A 20,421-nucleotide genomic window follows, 5' to 3' on the forward strand; every position below is an offset into this window, starting at 1 on the left:
TTAACCTCTCCCCATTCATACACATCTCTGCACAAGGATCAACCGCAGTAGACGATGCATTCGGAACAACACCCCCAACACATGCCATCCACTTTTCCGGTTGAGAAATCCCTGTCTCATCACTACTACTCCCACATCTATTATCCTCTTTTAAAGACTGATTCACAAAAGAAGCTTCCACATCAGATGTTGTGTTATGCACTATTTCATTAGGGTCAATGATGTCACCTGCAACTAAAGAAGACTTCTTTGGAATCGAAACATCAGTATTCTTTGGGGTTGGGTTGTAGATGCATTTTACACTTGAATGACCAAAGCTCTTGCAATGAGAGCAAGGAATTGGATTCCAAGGGTATTCTACTTTTACCATAAGCTATATATCATCAATTTTGACTGGAAGCTCAGTAGGGAAAGAACAATCAGCTGCAATTTTGACACAGACTCTAGAAAACGACATTCTAGTCTTCAATGCAGTTTGTGAGTCTGTCATGATCGGTTTACCCACTAAACTAGCAATCCTAGCTGAACCAACATCATTCTAGAGATGAATTGGTACCCCCCTGAGATTCATCCACAGAGGCACAGTTTTAATGGAATCAATATGAGATTCTATGAAGGGTGGCCAAGGTCTAATAAGAAATAGCTTTTTTGCAATTGTACTGAACCTAATTCCAAAATTCGAGCTCTATCTTCTTTTTGAATAAACTTGAAAAGGAAAGCATTTTCTCCATGAATAGTCATGGTGAAATCCCCTTTTGTTTCCACTGGGAAGATAAACTATCTTGCACAAAAGGAAAAGCTAGCCTATTACCTGCAAAATAACCAACTACCAGAGACTCACAATATTCAATGTGAGACTTGAGTTCACCTGATGAAAAAACTGTCGTTGGTTGACCATCAACCGAAGTCGGTTCTTCATAACTAGGAAGCTTCGTTGATGGAGCGGAAGTACTTGATATGTTGTGACCATTCCCATTCTAGCAAGAGTTAGGGTTTGGTTTTGAAACTCCATTAACTCCCAAGGATGAATAAGGAACTGGTAACAACGGAAAATCCTCTAATCCAAGTTTTAAATCATTACCAATTGCAGATTTAGATGCTGATTTACTCTGAATAGTGTTCGAAATCGGAGGAGAAGGAGGAAAATGGCTTCCAGCCATGGAGAAATGCAAGAGATTTGATGCCCTAGGAAATCGCCTTTATTTCCCCTGCCACGTTATCTCGTTTTTTGGTAATTTTGCTTTATAATTTCCTACTTCTGTTAAATCGACTTATGGTGAAATTGGCTCTTATCATATGAGAACTTTTCACAACTCCAACTGTGGTTGCATTTTCAATTTGATGCTTCCTCCTTGGCCTTTTAAGTATATACTCCATTAGTTTAAAAAAAGATATTATCACTTTTTCAGTTTGACTTATTTTTAAATTAAAAAGAAAAAGTGATAATATTTTTTTTTCTAAAATGAAGGGAGTATATTTTTTGAAAAATTTGCTATTTGGTCCTAAGCCCATATAGTTATTTATAGTAGGGTCCTACAAGAATTTTCTTTTATCCGAAGGTCCAAAATTAATTAAAACATGGAAATGGCCATAATACCCTCGACTACCAGACATGTGTGTCTACATGCTCATTATATTGAGTACATATCTGCTACACTGTTTACAAATTCGAGTACATATCTGCTACACTGCTTACATAATTTGAGTATATATCTACTACACTGCTTACATAATTTGGGTACATATCTGCTACACTGCTTGCAGGTTAAATTTCATTATTTGCGTAAGTTCATCACTTACTTTAGTTGTTTTTTACAATATAATTCAGCAGTACATATATGATGTACTTAAAAGAAACGGGTTAAAATGAAATTTTTCACTACATATATGTAAAAATTCATATACTACAAAAAACAGGATCTCTCTAGTGCTCCACTCCCATTGGACCACGTCCTCCCAAAGCGCCAACACTCTTCTTAACAGTAGACATATTGAACCTGTAAATGTGACCAAAATGTAACAATTAAAACACAACAACAATCCAGATATGAATAATAGATAAAAATGAACAGTACAAGTAATATGACAAACATCAAAATTAATATTACCTAACGATGGTTCAATTTTATTTCGGTATTCCATATATGCATTGCCAAAATCATAAGAATTAACTGACTAAAATCTATGTATAAAACAGATTCAAAAAGCAGTTTTTCAGTATTTAATATATGTACTGTTAATTCACTATATAAAACAACTCCATGGAAAAAAAAAATAACAGAATCGAGATAGTCTTATTTCAGTATCGCATATATGTACTTGTGGATGAAACAAGAACAAGTGATAAAACTAAGAATAAAACATAATCAAAAGCAGTTCGTATAAGTATGCCACATATGTACTGCTGATTCATGAACTAAAAAACAACTACATGCAATGAATCTATCAAAAAAACAAAATCGAGATAATCTTATTTGAGTATCGAAGATATGTACTTATGGATCAAACAACAAGTGATAAAACTAAGAATAAAATAGAATCAAAAGTAGTTTGTATTAGTATGCAACATATATAGTGATGGATAATACCCTTGAAACAACAAATAAGTATGATTTTGAGAAAATAAAGAACGGAAATAACAAGAAAATCAAATTGAGAGTTCAAATAAGTTAAAACCATCGTAATCTAACCAAAAAATCGAATAATTACGATCAAGATTCATAAAAACAATACGTCATATACGTACTGATGTTTAATACACAAGCAAAAGCTGAAACCAAACATATAGAAGCATTGTAAACACAGAAAAATCGGTACGTCATATACGTACTGATGGTTAATACACAAAACCAAACTGAAACCAAACCAAAAGCCACCAAAATGAAACTAAAATACCAGATCTACAAACGAAACGAACGTAAAACATGATTTTATAACTAGATCTGGACTATTTTCATCAAAAACCATCAGTACATCATATACGTATTGATGATTAATACACAAAAGCAAACTAAAAACAAACCAAAGACCAACAAAATGGAATTAAAACATCAGATCTACTAATGAAATGAACATAAAACATGACTTTCTATCTAGATCTGAAGGATTTTTACCAAAATTGAAGTAAAAAATTAACGAATCAAGCATGAAGATCGTAAAGACAAAAAAAAACGAATTCAATTCCTCTTTTCGGAACCCTAAAATATGAATTTTGAATTTTTCTCCATGAAATCAAGAGATTTGGATCTTAGATTAAGATAAAATCAAGAAGAAACTTAAAATAATTAAAGATCAATATAGGTAATCAACTTACAAGATACCTCAGGAGATCTTCATAGCCGGAGCTCTTCACCAAAGCACATATGAGAAAATGAAGAAGAAAAAGAATAGAACGAGGAAATGAAGAAAAAATGGATTTGGTTACTGTTGTTATATACTTAAGGGTGTTTTCGGTATTTAAAAATACGTCCTCATATGTTCCACACGTGTACAAGACCAGGGGATAAAATTTTAGGTCCAATTTTGTTGTTTTCTTTTTATTATGGACCTCCAATTACTGGACTTTAGTGGATGGACCTGCCACTAACTAAGACCACTGTAATAGTACCTATTGATAATTCCTACATATTTTTTTGATTCTGCTATATTTTTTTGATTCTGCTGCACCGTTACCAGAATTTTTCTTAAAAAGGAAAAGGCTCCAGAAACAGGAAAGGGTTTTTCTATAATGGTGCTTTTTTGGCTCTTTTTCATTTAGTAATAAAATTAACCACTTAACTCTATACTTCACTTCTAGAAGATGAAGTATGGATCTTGTTCTTCACCTAACATATGCCCTGAATTGTGATCCAAATAAAAACTATTCCAGTAGTTGTTGTCAGCAACATTACCACCTTCATCCACCTCCTGATCATTATCATAATTAAAATAGTGAGTACGGTGATCATCATCAATGCCTTCAGAAAATTTTGTACTTCTTTTACTACTATCCATATTAGGGGTTGTAGCTGCTGTGGCACTATTAATATTGTCCGTTCTATTCTCCGGTAAAGCTTTATTTGTAATCCACTGCCATTCTCCTCTAGAGAAGCGTCGAGGTAGAGGCCTTATAATCTTGGTCTTCATCTTCAAAAGATTAACATTATTTCCATCATCTACGTTATTGATGTCCAGAAGAAGTTGGCATTTACGTTTTGGAACTCGTGGACAATGATCATTAATGTTATTATCTAAATTCTCGACCATTACCACTTGTTCCTCCTGATCAGTATGGTATTTGAAGAAAGAATTTTTCTTCAAGTGAGTGTTGTAGTAATTCTTGATATCATTTGCTGTTCTTCCTGGAAGCCTACCGGCAATTAATGACCATCTGAAAAAAACAATATCACAGACATATGTTACCAAGCCAATACAGACAGATAAATCAAAACCTTAGGTAGCATATTAATTGACGTACTTGCCTGTTACCGAGAAGCTTATGCATTCGAATGATGAGATCCAGTTCATCTGGCTCAAAATCTCCTCTTTTGATATTTGGTCGTAGGTAGTCTAACCACCTCAATCTACAGCTCTTCCCGCATCGATTCAGTCCTATGAATTTCTCAAATATATATTAGGAAGAATTTTGAATTAATGATTATTATGAACCTAATGAAAGAGTGTGCTCGAAAGTACGTAATGAAATATGTACCTGCTCTGAGAGGAACTTGGCTCCATTTCCCTTCGCCGAACTTTTCTATACATCTCCTGAGAAGTTGATCTTCTTCTTTAGACCAAGTACCTTTTCTCAAACCTCTCATCTCTGCGAATACAATTGAAGAGGAACTTTCCATAGCATTGTAAGTTCATAACAATACACATATATATATATATATATATATATATCTTTATACCAGTATATGTTTTCTCGATTTTTAACTCAATATTTGATATGTTGCATATACTCAGCATCTAGCAGAAATATATACAATTAGAAACATACAGCCTTGTTCATTCATGCAAAGAAGCAAATGATAATCTTCAGACAGATTAGAGACTACAAAAGAGAGGAAGCTTATATATACAAATGTAGAATGATTGCATGGCTAATATTTACAATGTCGGTTCAATGCGTTCATTTGTTGTAATTTGGTAAGTATATTGGAAGAATAATTTATTTACAGTGACTACTATAAGACTTTCTTTCTTCACTTTATTACAAAACTAGTATTATGATTAACACTGAGCTGTAGTCAGAATTCTCACCGCAAGCGAACTAAAAAACATTCTTTGGATTTACCCTTGCACATAAAAAAAAAAGAATGCATTGACGATGGCATCAATTATTTTACATTCAGGTGAGAAACATCAATCCCACATAATCTCCAATTTTTACATCCGGGTTCCATGTGTCTATCTACATCTCCATTTACTACTATGTCATTACCTTCACATAAAGTAGACACGGTACAAGACACGAAAACAATAGTAGACTGAAAGATTTAAATTCCGCAAGAATGCTGCCAGATATTGACGTGATAGATATCTTGCTTTAATGTACTAGTAGTGCCTGTGAGTATAATAATTAATAAGTACTCGGTACAACTTTCAATCAACCAATAAGTTAGGAATTAGAAGCTCTTGTACCTACCATGTAAAGCAACTCTTAAATGGTCCTAGCATTACTTGACTCCGTTGCTAACCCTTCTCTTAGTTTACCCTCGATGTGGACAGCACTCAAAAGGGTGAATTTATGTCATAGGCAGATCTTGGGTTGGTTTTCATGGCCTAACCATAACAGCTCTCTGCAGTTGAATGCAAGAACTACCTTGGTGTTCTTCACGACTGCAAATTCAAAATGCGTAAAACAAAAAAAAAATTTGCATTTGTATACCCGACATGGTGTAAAAACTGTAATGGCAGGTTATGTTCTTATTGATGTTTGCTTCATGAGCAAATCACCTACAGAGAAAAACATGCATCTGATTCAATTTTTGAATTTACAAATGGACTAAAAACAAGAGAATAACAAAATGGACTGAAAACAAGAGAGTAACCCTGAATGAGAGCCAACTCCTTCTATAGAATAATGTATGGGCTTTGAGTCTGTGGGTTAGGTCTGGTAAAGAGCATGGCAGAACACACCCTTCCTGTGGTTGCTATACTGTTTTGTGCTCATGTCAATCAACAGGGGTAAAGGATTGATATTGATAACCACAGATTTTCTACTCAAATAATCTAAGGAAAGAAAAAGAAAGACACTTCGAAAGAAAAACAAAGCTTGCATATAAGGATGCTTCAGTCACGAAACAGATAAAAAATTAACAGTCAACTTGAGATGACCACTGCAATTCTTCAAACGTTTAAGTAAACTGAAAGCATTTTTATTATTGATGCCAACTAACAGTACAACATTGAATAAATGACCATATAATTCTGATACTACTCAGTGCTTAATAGTGAGTAACAAATTGGTTTTAAGATCCTACATAAACATTTTTAATAATCTCGATATAGATGAGAAAAACTGACAGATAACTCAAGTTCAAACGTTTAACTGGGATTTCTTATTGTCTGTTTGTTGCTAAATTAGCAAAGTCAAATGTGCACCGAAAAGAAGCAGAAGTAGTCATCTAACCTATAAGCAACAATAACAGAATCTGTTAGTACAAATGGTTGGAACTTCTTACTACTTAGCGAGTTCCCAAACCGACAAATGATAATGCAAAATTTATAAGAGAAACACACAGATTACCTACTTCTCTTGAGAGGTCTCCCTAAAAAGGTCCTTCAGTCATCTGTCACTTTCAGGTTGTATCGATATGCCAAGCGGCCATGAGATCCATCTGAGAACAGGCTTTCCAGCATCTCACACTTCTTATAATTTGTTTTAAGCGTTTCTGACTGCTCTGCTGCGAGCTTTTCTTCCTCCTCCAATTGAAGCTGTGCAAGAGAGTAGAGTTGTATCTCAATGATAAGAAGACAGTTTTGCTTTGAAAAGAAAACTAAATTGATACTCCTGAAACCATGACAATCAAAAAGTTTGGCATTTAAGTTTACCTGTAGAAGATATGAAGCCTCTCTAGCATGTCTCTGTGTAACTTCTTTTAATTTCTGTGCTACATCGAAGTTTCGATCACTGGGGTCCAACCATTGGCATGTTATCCTTCTGCCAGGTTTTATAGGGCGATCAGCGAACATCTTCACTTCTGCAGGAAGTGCCCTAACAGGCCTTGGCATCCCAGACATCATAAAGGGGAAATTACTCATCTCAAATATGATTGCTTTCGCCTGTTTTTCCGTTTGCATCACCACCAAGGCGCACTGTGGGATGTTCTTTGGTTCAACATAATTCGGGATAAATTGAACGCTTTCTACAGTTCCAAACTGCCCTAGGGCGGTTTTCAAAACAGCATCTGTCACCAGTGGTGAAAGATTATCGATGTAAACTGTACGTTTCACCTTCTCCTCGAAGGCAGCATACTCTTCAGTTGAATTCCCCATTCTGTCTTTCTGCTAATAAAAAGTACTTCATTACCCTCATTTTTCAACACATAACTAAACATAATATACATCAGAATAAATATAATAGTGTGTCGCATAGATTCAATAATTACCGAAGCTGTATGCAAAAACTCCCTTGTAATAGACATTATAATCTCAAAGCTACATGTCAACTACATATGGTAATTTAAGTCAAAAGGTTAATTTCTGTGAAATCTATCTCGTAGGTTATTCCAGCTGATATGACACATCGAGAACAATAAGGTGTAACTCTAACCATCTGCCTGTAGATCAACTAAGATGATCAATTGATAAGCAAGCATCAGTGTACATCGACGAGGAACCATACTTAGGGTCAACATTCTGAAATTTCTGACTACTTTGTTTAAGTACAAAGGCAAATAGAACGAAGTCGATACGACTTGCTATGCATCCGAAGGCATCGTTTATATACAATTTCGAAAGTGTAAATATGATTTCCACACCTATATTTTCAACACTCAATTGAATACATAGTGGACTCCACAGCAGCAAGTAGCTAACATAACAACAATCAAGAACAATTGACCCTAGCGTTATAACCCTAATTTAAGATTTTCGAGTCCTTTTCAATTGGCAGAACAAAAATCAACCAGCAGAAATACCTTCTAAAATAAGAACACCATTAAAAAGACATACCTTCGAGAATACTCCAAATTTGGATTAGATCAGGATAGAGGGGGGAATTTTATTCAGAGGAAACGGAAGGAAATTTTGTACAAAAAGAAACACAAATTTGACGAGGAAAAAAAAAAGAAAAAAAAAAAAGAAGAAGATACCGGACGACGGAGAGACACACAAGGGAAAAAAAAAGGAAAATTTCTTGTTTGGTCCTAAGCCCATAAGGTTATTTATAGCAGGGTCCAACTAGATTTTACTCTTATTCTAAGGTCCAAAGTTATTTGAAAACATGGAAATGACTAATATACCCCACTATTTAAGTACGTGTGAAATAACATACTTCTACCAAATCGGGATTTTATTTATCTAGAGGTCCAAATTTAATTAAAACATATAAAGGACCATAGATTTGTGTACAAATTTGAGTACATATCTGCTACACTACTTAGGAATCTGAGTACTCCTCAATTCACTTTACTTTATTGCAGCACCAGCACCTCTGCAGTCAACCATTCACCACTGCCTTCAGCTCCATCTTCTCAGTAATCTTCTATCTTGCTGCATCACAATCTTGTTAGCTTAAACCACAACTGCAACAGCTACATCAACACCATTGTCATTTCAATTCAGCTGCAACACAGACTTGTTCTTCTTCCCTGTTTAAACAGCACTACCATCTTCATAAACCCATTGAGACGAACATCTCATCCACTGATTTTGTTCACATTAATCACCACCTACAATTCCTCCTCTATCTGATCTGTATCTTCAGTTTACATCAGCAATCCAACCTTCTATGTTCCTCCAAATCCATTTGCAGCACACCTTCTTTCAAACACACATCACAACCAATTTGTAACTTCATCAAGACCACCACCAATTTCACAAGCTTGCGAATATGAACCAACAACAACTCCTGTTCCTATCATTCAAAATCTGTCATTTCTTGCAATAAGTTCTGAACTGCAGCTCCAAATCATCTCCATATCCAATTCCAGTACTGAATCAAACGTAACAAAGAGCATCTATTTCAGTATTTCATATACGTACTGAATCAAACATAACAAGGAGCACTTCCTATCAGTATGCGATATATGTACTGAAGATTCATGAACTACAAATCAACAGTATGACAACAACAGGTGACAAATCTATGAAAAATAAGAGAATCGAAAGACATATTACAGTATTTCACATAAGTAATAAAGGGTAAGACTAAAAAAGGAGCAAAAACACAACAAATAGCACTTCCTATCAGTATTATACATACATACTCATGGATCGAACCAAAAAAAATGGAAAAACTTCAAATAAAACAAAATTAGAAGAGTTTTGTATCAGTACGCCATATATGTACTGTCAATTCATACACGAAAAACAACTGTAACAGACCTAAAAACCATAAAAGCGTCAATCAAATCGATTTGATTATCAGAATACAATCAAAAAAACAAATCAAAAGAAGAAAAACCGAACAAAATAATCAAACAAGATGATTAGAAAGCATACCTGGAAACAGAAAACAAATATTCTCCTCGTAAATCATAACGATGCACCATCTTGTTCTTCTTCTTCTTCTTCTTCTTCTTCTTCTTAAAAGTAGACTAGGTTTCTGTCAGTACGGGATATACGTACTGTTGGTTCATACACAACAATCAGCTGCATGTCAAAAATAATTAACGAATCCGTGAAAAACAGTATTGAAACACTTCTATTTCAATATTCCATATATGTACTTCTGAATCAAATAAAAAAAGGTCTTCAAAACTAGGTTTTTGTCAGTACTGCAGATACGTACTGTTGGTTCATACACAAAAATAAACCGAAACACATCTAAAACCAACAAAATGAAACTGATATGATCAGATCTAGTGAAGAAATTGACAAAAACATGATTATCCATATAGATCTGAACTATTTTTTAATAAACTAAAAAAAACAATCAAACAAGGAGATCAAAGCATAATCAAACATCCATTAAACTCTGAATATAACCGAATCAAAGAAGATATTTCAGTATTACATATACGTACTCATGGATCGAACCCAAAAATCAATTAAAAAACGCGGTGCAACACAAACACACTCAGAGATCATACCAAATCGAAGAAAGTAAACTCTTCCAGTTTACTATCAACATCAGATCTAATACCTAAACATTAGATTTTGCTATAAACATGAAAATTTCTCTAATACGAGAAGAAAAAAACCTAAATTAAAATAAGCTTTTGAAGAAGAAAGGAAAAATGAAAACCTAAACTATACCAACAGTAAGGAAAAATGAAAACCTAAAATAAACCTAGACAACAAAAATCATTATTTAAACAAAAAATAAACAATTAACTAGGTTTTTTGTCAGTATAGCATATATGTACTGATGGTTCATACACAAACAACTGAAGAAAACCTAAAACCAGCAAAATAAAACTATTATAATCATATCTAGTAACAAAATGAATAAAAAAAACGTAATTATTCAGTACGCATATATTACTGCTGGATCAAACAACAATAAAAAAATTATTTAAACAAAAACTAAACAATTAACTAGGTTTTTTGTCAGTACATCAAATACGTACTGATAGTTCATACACAAAAACAACTGAAAAAAACCTAAACCCAACAAAAGAAAACTAGTATAATCAGATCTAGTAACGAAATGAATAAAAAACGTAACTATTGATCTAGATCTGGATAATTTTCATGAAAATGAAGGAACACTTGATTAATCATGCGTGCAAATTGGAAAACATAATCAAACATCAACTAATTAATGATTAGATCTTGAAACCTTCGAATAAACATTACGAGAAGAAGATTAATAAGGAAAATCAACTTACCAAAGGCTAGAATCGATTTGGGTTCTTGAATCGATCAAGATGTTCTAAAAATATATTACCACACTGTTTCATCACAAACTAATCGATCAAGATGTTCTTCGTTTCCAAGCTTTATCCTAATACAAAAAACTAGAAATTAAAGAATGAAGAAAATGAATTGATTTCATTAAATCCCGCATCAGTAGAGAAGAGGAGAGGGAGAGGGGGAGAGAGAGAGAAACTGAATCTGAGAAGAAAAAGAATATGGAGAGAAACTGGCTTATGTTTCTGTTATATATAGTAAAGACTATTTTGGAAATTCTAAAAATGCACATAATATTTACACACGTGTGCAGGACCTGGGCTTAAAAAATTAGGTCCATTTTTCTCTTTTCTTTTAATTATGGACCTACCGTTACTGGGCTTTAGTGAGTGAACCTGCCACTAACTAAGAACACTATAATAGTACCTACAGGTAATTCCTACAAAAAAAAAAAACTATTTGGCCCAGGTCTCGAACCTGCGACCTTCGCGTTATTAGCACGACGCTCTAACCAACTGAGCTAATGGGCCGGACAATTCGTTTGGCGAACTTAAAAACTTGAGAAATGCAAGGTAATGACAAAATATAGACATGAACGAGGACTTATTGTTTTTTGAGTTGTTAGTTTTGAAGAACATCAATACAAAGTTGGCTAATGTAAAGATTCTCGATGGTCAATTGTTGCTTTGAGCAAATACTCATTCTTTCTATTAATTTTCGGATATAAACATTCGTCGACTACTAGCGTTTATGGAACATACTCGATTAGAGAGTAATTATGATTTTATACTTTTGCTGAACTGTAAATGAGTATGATTTTATACCCATTCTCGAATTGAGTATGAGTATTAGGTTTGATTATGTTGATTAAAAGAGTAGCTAAGTTAGGAACCCGTCAAAACAGGCCACGATGGATGATTGTGTTTGAAATATTTTCATATGCACACATCATCGATCGATGTGGAGATTCATATTGACCAATTCAGGTCAGAGTACAATGCTATTTTCTTCTGTTTCTTTTTTAGGCTATAACGATATGAATATCAATATCCACCAATCCTAGAGTGTGATTTATTGAAATCAGCTGATTTGTCATATGTGCCGATTCTTCGTGAACGAAGAACATCAACCAGTGATTCTAGTTTGATGTTCTCAAATAAAAATTAATTTTCTCAAAGTTTTTCATGTTTGAGTATTCATTGACAACAATTAATTTCACAAGTAAGAATGTTAATCCATAACTAACACGATTAATTAACACTAATAAATAAATGAAAAATTAGATATAAACAGGAAAAAAAATAGTATCATGGATTTTTTATTTGTACTTCAAACTGAGATCATTTTAATTTTTAGTGGTAAGCTTCAAATTAGTAGAAATAATTGAGCCGACCGACCGGAGGGCCGGAAAGGAGGGAGTCTTTTTTATGACCACTTTTTTGTAAATTGAAACCTAATAAAAATGTTCAATTTGATAAAAAGATTGAATTTGGTGAGGCTTTTTTTGGTGAAGCCTTTTCACATAATTCCTTATGTATCCTAGTTTTCCTTATGTATCATATTCTTTTATGGGTATAATTGGAAAGCAAACTTTAATATGGAGTATAACATATCTAAAAATCCGTGCCTTGGAATTTTATAAATTTTATCTCGTTGGAAATGTTATAAAAAAAATCTACGCAATGAGCACAAACAACAATATCAAATTTAGAGTTTTTACGAAAAATTCGGAAGTGTTTATCATTTTAGGCACAATTTTAGAAAATTAAATGTATATCTATTATGCAAACTACCACAAAGGATACATAATACTTTATGTAGCCATATTTTGGTTTTATACATCAACTAATTCTCCATTGCAACTAATAAAATGTATGTACATGCTTCAAAAAAAAAATTATGTATGTATTCCCTCTGTTTCAAGAAAAGTGATACTTTCACTTTAGACACAATTTTCGAAAATTGAATACATAGTCATTATGCAAACCACCGCAAAGGATGCATAATACATCATCCAACCATATTTTGGTTTATGGATCGACTAATTTTCCGTTTCTGGAAAAGTGATATTTTCACTCCATTTCAGCAAAATTGATACTTTCGCTCAGTTTCTGAAATGGGACGGAAATATCACTTTTTCTGAAACAAGGCGAAAGTATCTCTTTTTCTTAAACGGGGCGAAAGTATCATTTTTTCTGAAACTGAGTGAAAGTATCACTTTTCTGAAACAAGGCGAAATATCATTTTTTCTGAAACGGGTCGAAAGTAGTCGCAAACATACCCATTTTCAGATTCTTCTTTGATCGGCCCTCTCATCGTGGCAGCGGTTGTAGTAGTTAGTTCCAATCGACAATTTGGTGTACAGGGAACGGATAATATTCTAGATTTTTTATGACAAAATTTGAATTCGATTAAGTAATCCAGCAAATTTAATAGTTATAAAGAGGCATGTAACATGTCTTCTAGCCTATTTAGGTTAACCTTGATCCATTGTTTGTGTTCAATGATTCAATTTTTCTTTTTCTTTAGGGACTCTGCAGTCACTACCAATTAATATGTAAAAAAAAAAAGCGTTCAATAATTCAAGCCATTTTATTAACAAAAAACTAAATTGGTAGTGACAATAATGAAGATTTGACTCCCAAAATTAAACATGTTTGGTCCAAACCATTGACCAAAGCCAATACATGGTGAAAAGAGAAGAAAACCCTTTTCACTCGTGTTTCCTCCGCCACTGATTTTGCGATTATAAGATTTTGACACGCAAATGTTTTTGATGAAAAGTTCATTTTACGGCTATGCTTAGTGTTAAGGGTGCACAGGAACCGAGCCGGACCGACAAACCGAACCGGAACCGATGGAACCGTACCTGATTTTGGACCGAACCGAGGTACAAGGTACAAGTACCGGTCCCAAAAATAGGAACCGAGCTCTGGGGGTACAGGTACACGGTCCAACACATGAACCGTCCCGTACCGGACCGAAGTCCCGAATAATTCTGACCGTTAGATTTAGGGGATAAGGGATCTGTCTCAGCCATTGGATTAATAATAAGCTCACTGTGAGAAGGAGAAGAAATTCGTAGGGTTTCAGTTCCCTTAATTTTTTCTCGCCTCTTCTCAGTACTTCTCTCTGAGAAGGAGAAGAAATTCTCCCCTTCTTCTGATCTTCATCTTCTCTGTTAACCTTCAATCAAACGATTAAAAGTTCAAACCGTATTACTTCGTCTGTCTCTTCGTTTTTAATTCCGGTGTGAAGAAAATTAGAAGAACAATTCCGGTGGTAAGTAATTTTTAATTTTTTGATTTTAATTTTTGTATGCATGTCTGTGAATCTGTGATTGAGATTAACGGATTTTTGTTTTCTCTAGCGAGTAGCGGCTTAAAGGATTTTCTTCATCTCCCACCAAACCTTCATAGCGAGTAGCGGCTTAAAGGATTCACTGCAATCACCGTAAGATCTTTTTCTTCTTCATATGGATGTTGTTTCTTTTACACTTCTGAAACTAAATCTAGGCTTTTAGTGTTCTGTCACATTTTTGGATGATTTTTTTTGCTTTTAGATCTTTGATTCATGAGCAGTAGTTTAGCCGTGAAGATGGAAATGCTAGTCTAAAGCTAGGGTTACCTAAAAATTTCTGTAATAGACTAATAGTTGTTTTTTAGTTTTGTGAATGCTGATAAAATGTTAACATGGGTGTTGAATTTGACTCTGAGTATTTAGTTTACCATTCTTTTGATTGAGTTAGTTTAAAGGCTATTGATGAATGTTTTTGAACAGTTATTATGAATCATACTTGAAATAGAAAGCTAAATTGTTCACTTCCAGAGGTATTTGTATGGATTTTCACAAGTAATTAGATAACCAGTTCACAGAACCTTGTGTAGCCCACTCTTACCTCTGTAAGTATTCTTGCCTTTTGTTTCCGTGTCTCTATTTTGGGTTTGTTGAATGCCTGGCTAATTGTGTTTCATTAGCTTTTAATTTTAATTCTGGGAAATCGAAGTAGAACATGCATTTTATCATACAATTTCAATGCATCTTTTTATAATTTTGAGCTTAACCACCAAATTTAGTGTTCCTATACGAGTTTTTAATTGACTGTATAAGATTAGGTCAGTCATTGTTAAGAGTGGCAATTTATAAGCAATGAGTTGCCAGATTTTGCTGATCATAAGCTACATTACCCCACTCTACAGGCCAAAGATTGAGACCAATTGAGAGCAATTGCCTGACAAGTAAAATCAAGGTACATTATCAAAAGCAGGAGCCGCAGGACTGCATCAATTGCACAAGGTAGAAAAATCCTGAACTTTACAATTTCATAACAGTAGAACATTTTTATCTTCTTCTATAGAATGGGAATCATTGTCTAAAGAATTTTATGGAACGCATTGTACATAGCCTCTTTCTGATTACTGAACTTTATGTTCTTTCTTAACTGCATGTCACACAAGTACTAGAAGCACATGTTAAACAGATTTCACAAATTACTAAACTTTAAATGTTCACATGTACTAGTTCACAGTAAATGTTGAAGCACTATAAATGATTGTCCATTGTTTACTAGATTACATGTTTTCTTCTTCTTATTCATGTACTAGTCCACTTTAAGGATTGAAGATAGTTAAATTTCATGTACTAGTTCACTGTTCACATGTATTATGTCTTATTCACTGAGCTCAAATACAGGAAGTGCCAACTTTGTCAGTGATGGAAATATGGCGTCATTTCACTCGGAGAAATGTTGAAGAACCCTCTTACAATTACTGTGGAAGGACTTATAGGGCTAACATGTCCAGAAATGGAACTTCTGCCTTGTGGAATGCTTAGAAGTTGCAATAATGCTTAGAAGTTGTAACTTATACAGTTATGCACTTATGCTTAATGAAATTATGCTTAGAAGTTAGAACTTATGCAGTTATGCACTTATGCTTATGCAGTTATGTTTAGAACAATGTTTTTAATATTTATGAACTTTTTTTCCCCCTGAAATGGAACCGGAACCGGTACCGGTACCGACCGGAACCGGCCGGTCCCGAATGAAACTGGAACCGAGGTACTCGGTACCGGGACCGGTCCATTTTTTTGGTACCGAAGGGTGTAAGGTACAGATACTCGGTCTCGGCAAGAACCGAGCCGAACCGTACCGTGTGCACCCTTACTTAGTGTAAAACTTCTGTTTCCCCTCCTTGATTTTGCTATTAAGGAGAACGTGTTCATATCAGGTCTTTGGTGGGTTTTTTTTCTTTTCTGTATCATCTTAGTTTTCAAGCTTGCAAGGCATGGCTGAAGATCTCACCAAGTGACGTTACTTGTGATAAAAAGAATAAAAATAGGAGTGATGAAAACATGCCATATGTAAGCACACTCAGAAGGGCATTGCCGCCAACCAAGACGGTCAAAAATTAGTACAGTTTCTGAGTTGTTACCAACTCAATGACATCGCAATACTTGTTACAGATGCATCGTTGTCATCAGTCTGCCGAGGTTCTTGGTAATGTAGTGTTTCTTTTTCTTGAGGTGGTTTTTTCTCTTGCTCTTGTTGTGTATCTTTGTCTTGTACTTTTGTTGGTTCTTTCCCTTGTGCTGGTTCTTCCTCTTGTTGCGGTTGTTGATTGACTACTTCATCTTCTTCCAAGTCCTTGAAAAGTTCTTCCAAAGCCTTTTTCATGACTTGTAACATTTCCGGATTAACATCTTTATGGTCTCTTATCTCTTTTGCCTTCAATTGGTTCATTGCTGCCCGTAAGGACATTTGAACTCCACGTAGCTTAAAATTTCGATCATCTCTTTCTCGTTTTAAAATATTCAATTCTTTTTCAAGATCTCCAACTCTCAAATTAATGTTTTCTAGTTGAGAATTTCTGTAGAGTGGAGTTATCAGCTTCTTCTCAAAACCATTTTCTACTTGCATTTTCAAATCATAGCTCAATTGCACACTTGCAGCCTACAATACAAAAGTAGATAAACAATAATTACCTCTTCCTAAGACATTAAATGTTTTAGAAACATGCATTTTTATGGTGATATAAAAAATAAAAAATAAAAAATCATTTTTTCTGTGGCGAGAAAAGAAATTTTCAACATGCATTGCCCTCTTTCCTTTGGTAAGAAAATTTCCCTTTCTATTTGTGAAAAGGGTTTTCGTTTTACTATATAAAGATATACCTGTTGTTTTGTCAAAGGCAAGCTTCCAAGATTGTAAATTGCCTTTGATATGTTCCAAGTATCCCATCTTGCAAATCTTGGATATATGGCTTCTTTGCCCGTCCTTCTGTATCAAGGAGCAATGTTCAGCAAACCAATACTGGAAAAACCACAAACAACAATGTTGGTGTACATTTAATACCATATAACGAGCTGAACACAACTTATTAAAAGACAGTGCAAGAAGTTGATATTACCAAGAGATAGAAACTGCATCCAGTTATAGTTTTTGTATCCCCATAATTGGTTTGAATGCTATCCATCATGGTCTTGTTTATCAAATGAGGCCAACTAATTCTGTTGATTACATCTACACTTTCGACAAACACTAGGTAACTACAAGGTAGACTTGCATTCCCGGTTTTCGTGAAAAATGTTGTTTGGCAAATATAGAACACAATAAGCCGTACCAACTCATCAACTTCTCCGTTTCTGATCGCATTAAGAATAGCAGATTGAACCTCAGTACTTTTTATGGCTTGGCCTTTTTTTCCAAAGTCATATTTTATGCACAAATCATTTTTTGTAGTTGTGACTTTGCGTTCATCAAGTAACTCGTCTTATATACCATTCTCAATAACTTGCATCCCAAAGATAACAGCCATTTCTTCAGGAGTCGGCCGAAATACCTCACCTGCTGCACACAGTTGGAATCCACCATTACCATCTAGTGTCTTCTTAAACGTTTTAATTAGTTTCTCCAGCCCTTTGGCACACTTGCACAACTCATCTCTAGATATTTGTTTGTTCATGAAGACTTGTAGTAGATTCCAAAATGGTGTGGATTCTAAAGCATCCAGTTGTTGCTGATTCAACTCTAAGAGCTCTTTTTCAATTTCGTAGAAGAGGTCATGCAGATTACCGAAATTTTCCCTAAACAACTTGAATTTTTCTAACAAAAGAAAACAACTAATATTAACATTTTAACAGATGAATCAACTTAACACATGAAAAGATACATATTGTGGAAGGTGAAATTTATTCACCACTGTTCATACTGGTAAAAAACTGCATACTGTTCGCAGCATGTATACAGGTGAAATCTACAATTCCCATATGAAAGTGAAAAATGTTTTTTTCACCATAGTTCACATTGGTGGCAGATGCATTTTTCACCATAATCAACGGATGCAGGTGATACATACAATGCTCGTATGCAAGTGAAAAATGTTCTTTTCACCAGTTATCAAGAATAATCCATTCATAATTGAAAAGAAAGAAAATAATTTAGTAAAGAAGTAATGCGATACCTGTTTTTTACAGACTTATATGTTGATTTATTCGTTGTTATACGTTGTTTAGGTTCACTAACAACAACATAATCCACTTTATTTGCTTTCTTCCTCTGTGTCTTCTCTGGAGTACTTCTGTCACTAATAACTTCATCATTCTTCTCATCTGTTTTCATTTTCTTCCCCGTCTTTCTCTGTTGTTCTAGGTTTTCTTTGTTTTTCCTCTTTTTATTCAATTTCTTTTCGGCATTATCTTCCAGATTTGATGTATTGGAAACAACCGTTTTACCTCTCTTTCTTCCCATCAGAATCTTTAACCCTAAATTAAATACATAGAGAAGAAAATGGATTGGGTTCTGTAGATTTGTTATGTAGCTAAGATGAACTGAAGATTCCAAGGAGATGGATTGAATTTCTCTGTTTCAGGGGTTTTTACAATGATTTTGAGACTAATGAAAAATAATTAAGGGTTCGAGACAATGTGAATGTGAAGGAGGAGGATGAAATAGAAAATTGATTTAGTAATTGCGTTAATAAATGTAGAGTCCTGCATTGATGGTCTTGGGCTTCTTGTATAAAATTTTCTTAAATACTATGACCCCTACTATATGGGTTCAATATATAGAAGCCCCACAAAATGGATCCTTCACTATCGACTCTATTCTTTCACATTTTGATATGAGGGATTTACTGTTTAGTCCACAAAACCCGATCCGGGTTACTGGCTAGTCCAGCGCCAAAAAATATTTACTCCCTAGTCCAAAAAAGTTTTGAAAAGAGTAAAATTACTCTACTAACCCTAGTATATAACATTACGTATAATAATACATATGTTACTACATATTACATACTAGTATGTAGTATGTAATATACTAGTTACTACTAGTATATACTAGTAGTAATTAGTAGTAACTAGTATGTAGTATGTGGTGATAACATATGTAGTAACTAATATACTAGTAGTAATATGTTATGTATTGATACTACATATTGACATGTAGTATATTATATATTGATATGTAGTATAATAATACATATGTTACTACATATTACATATGTAGTATACTAGTAGTATACTAGTAGTAATTAGTAGTAACTAGTATGTAGCATGTAGTTATAACATATGTAGTATGTAATATACTAGTAGTAACTAGTATGTAGTATGTAGTATACTAGTAGGAACTAGTATACTAATAGTAATATGTTATGTATTGATACTACATATTGATATGTAGTATGTTATGTATTGATACTACATATTGACATGTAGTATGTTATATATTGATATGTAGTATGTTTGATATGTAATATGTTATATATTGATACTACATATTGATATGTAGTATGTTATGTATTGATATGTAGTATGTTATGTTATGTATTGATATGTAATATGTTATATATTGATATGTAGTATGTTATGTATTGATATGTAATATGTAGTATGTTATATATCGATACTACATATTGATATGTAGTATCTTATGTATTGATACTACATATCAAAAAAAATTGTTATGTATTGATACTACATATTTTACTACTAGTACTAGTTACTACTAGTTTACTAGTATACTAGTATACTATACTATAGTAGTATACTAGTTTAGTATAGTAAAGTAGTTACATAATTTACTAGTAACAATAAGATATTTTTGTTACTACTAGTACAGTACATATTAATATGTAGTATCAACGTATTAATACTACTAGTATGTGGTAACATACTACTAGTAACATTTACATGTGTTGATACTAATTAGATCTGGAAGGGTGTTTTAGGAATTTATAAAATACACTTTATAGTCTCCACGAAGTTTTTGGATTAGAGAGTAAATAATCTAGTCCAAAAACATGTTTTTGGACTAGAGAGTAAATATTTTCCACGGATGGACTAGCCATTAACTGGGTCTGCTAGAACTGGACTAGCCAGTAATTCCTACTTTTGATATTTTTAGACTCAGAACTTTAGAAT

General features: G+C 33.7%; 3 protein-coding genes across 6 annotated transcripts; all 3 read right to left on the reverse strand.

Moving 5' to 3' along the window:
* Nucleotides 1-1,664: 1,664 nt before the first annotated feature.
* LOC113297097 (transcription factor MYB75-like) lies at nucleotides 1,665-6,207 on the reverse strand. The gene is made up of 5 exons (XM_026545496.1): nucleotides 5,630-6,207; nucleotides 4,691-5,548; nucleotides 4,461-4,590; nucleotides 3,314-4,369; nucleotides 1,665-1,997 (listed from the first exon to the last, which is right to left on the reverse strand). The coding sequence occupies exons 2-4, from the start codon at nucleotides 4,830-4,832 to the stop codon at nucleotides 3,793-3,795; spliced, it is 849 nt and encodes a 282-aa protein (XP_026401281.1). The 5' UTR covers nucleotides 4,833-5,548; nucleotides 5,630-6,207; the 3' UTR covers nucleotides 1,665-1,997; nucleotides 3,314-3,792.
* Nucleotides 6,208-6,340: 133 nt separating this feature from the next.
* LOC113297098 lies at nucleotides 6,341-8,296 on the reverse strand. 2 transcript variants are annotated; one of them, XM_026545498.1, is made up of 4 exons: nucleotides 8,161-8,296; nucleotides 7,039-7,491; nucleotides 6,734-6,921; nucleotides 6,341-6,616 (listed from the first exon to the last, which is right to left on the reverse strand). In XM_026545498.1, exons 2-3 carry the CDS (start codon nucleotides 7,480-7,482, stop codon nucleotides 6,769-6,771), a joined length of 597 nt encoding a protein of 198 aa, XP_026401283.1. In that variant the 5' UTR covers nucleotides 7,483-7,491; nucleotides 8,161-8,296; the 3' UTR covers nucleotides 6,341-6,616; nucleotides 6,734-6,768. The 2 variants fall into 2 exon arrangements, with proteins under 2 accessions (XP_026401283.1, XP_026401284.1); XM_026545499.1 differs by having other exon boundaries at nucleotides 6,347-6,616; nucleotides 6,738-6,921.
* Nucleotides 8,297-16,336: 8,040 nt separating this feature from the next.
* LOC113297100 (glutamic acid-rich protein-like) lies at nucleotides 16,337-18,962 on the reverse strand. Of its 3 annotated transcripts, none has more exons than XR_003333285.1 (4): nucleotides 18,465-18,962; nucleotides 17,412-18,106; nucleotides 17,176-17,281; nucleotides 16,337-16,954 (listed from the first exon to the last, which is right to left on the reverse strand). XR_003333285.1 is itself a non-coding variant. In XM_026545500.1 (3 exons), the coding sequence occupies exons 1-3, from the start codon at nucleotides 18,749-18,751 to the stop codon at nucleotides 16,433-16,435; spliced, it is 915 nt and encodes a 304-aa protein (XP_026401285.1). In that variant the 5' UTR covers nucleotides 18,752-18,962; the 3' UTR covers nucleotides 16,337-16,432. The 3 variants fall into 3 exon arrangements, 1 of the variants encoding a protein (XP_026401285.1); XR_003333283.1 differs by having other exon boundaries at nucleotides 17,176-17,314; XM_026545500.1 differs by lacking the exon at nucleotides 17,412-18,106.
* Nucleotides 18,963-20,421: the final 1,459 nt, after the last annotated feature.

Source organism: Papaver somniferum, chromosome 7 (assembly GCF_003573695.1).
Source record: "Papaver somniferum cultivar HN1 chromosome 7, ASM357369v1, whole genome shotgun sequence".
Lineage (NCBI taxonomy): Eukaryota > Viridiplantae > Streptophyta > Magnoliopsida > Ranunculales > Papaveraceae > Papaver > Papaver somniferum.

Coding starts and splice junctions, on each gene's coding strand:
- LOC113297100 (XM_026545500.1), bottom strand. CDS start 18,751: ATGGGAAGAAAGAGAGGTAAAACGGTTGTTTCCAATACATCAAATCTG. Junction 17,282..18,464: donor TATAAGTCTGTAAAAAACAG/GTATCGCATTAC, acceptor TCCTTGATACAG/AAGGACGGGCAAAGAAGCCA. Junction 16,955..17,175: donor TGCCTTTGACAAAACAACAG/GTATATCTTTAT, acceptor TTTGTATTGTAG/GCTGCAAGTGTGCAATTGAG.
- LOC113297097 (XM_026545496.1), bottom strand. CDS start 4,832: ATGGAAAGTTCCTCTTCAATTGTATTCGCAGAGATGAGAGGTTTGAGA. Junction 4,591..4,690: donor CCAAGTTCCTCTCAGAGCAG/GTACATATTTCA, acceptor AGAAATTCATAG/GACTGAATCGATGCGGGAAG. Junction 4,370..4,460: donor CATAAGCTTCTCGGTAACAG/GCAAGTACGTCA, acceptor TGTTTTTTTCAG/ATGGTCATTAATTGCCGGTA.
- LOC113297098 (XM_026545498.1), bottom strand. CDS start 7,482: ATGGGGAATTCAACTGAAGAGTATGCTGCCTTCGAGGAGAAGGTGAAA. Junction 6,922..7,038: donor AGGCTTCATATCTTCTACAG/GTAAACTTAAAT, acceptor TCTCTTGCACAG/CTTCAATTGGAGGAGGAAGA.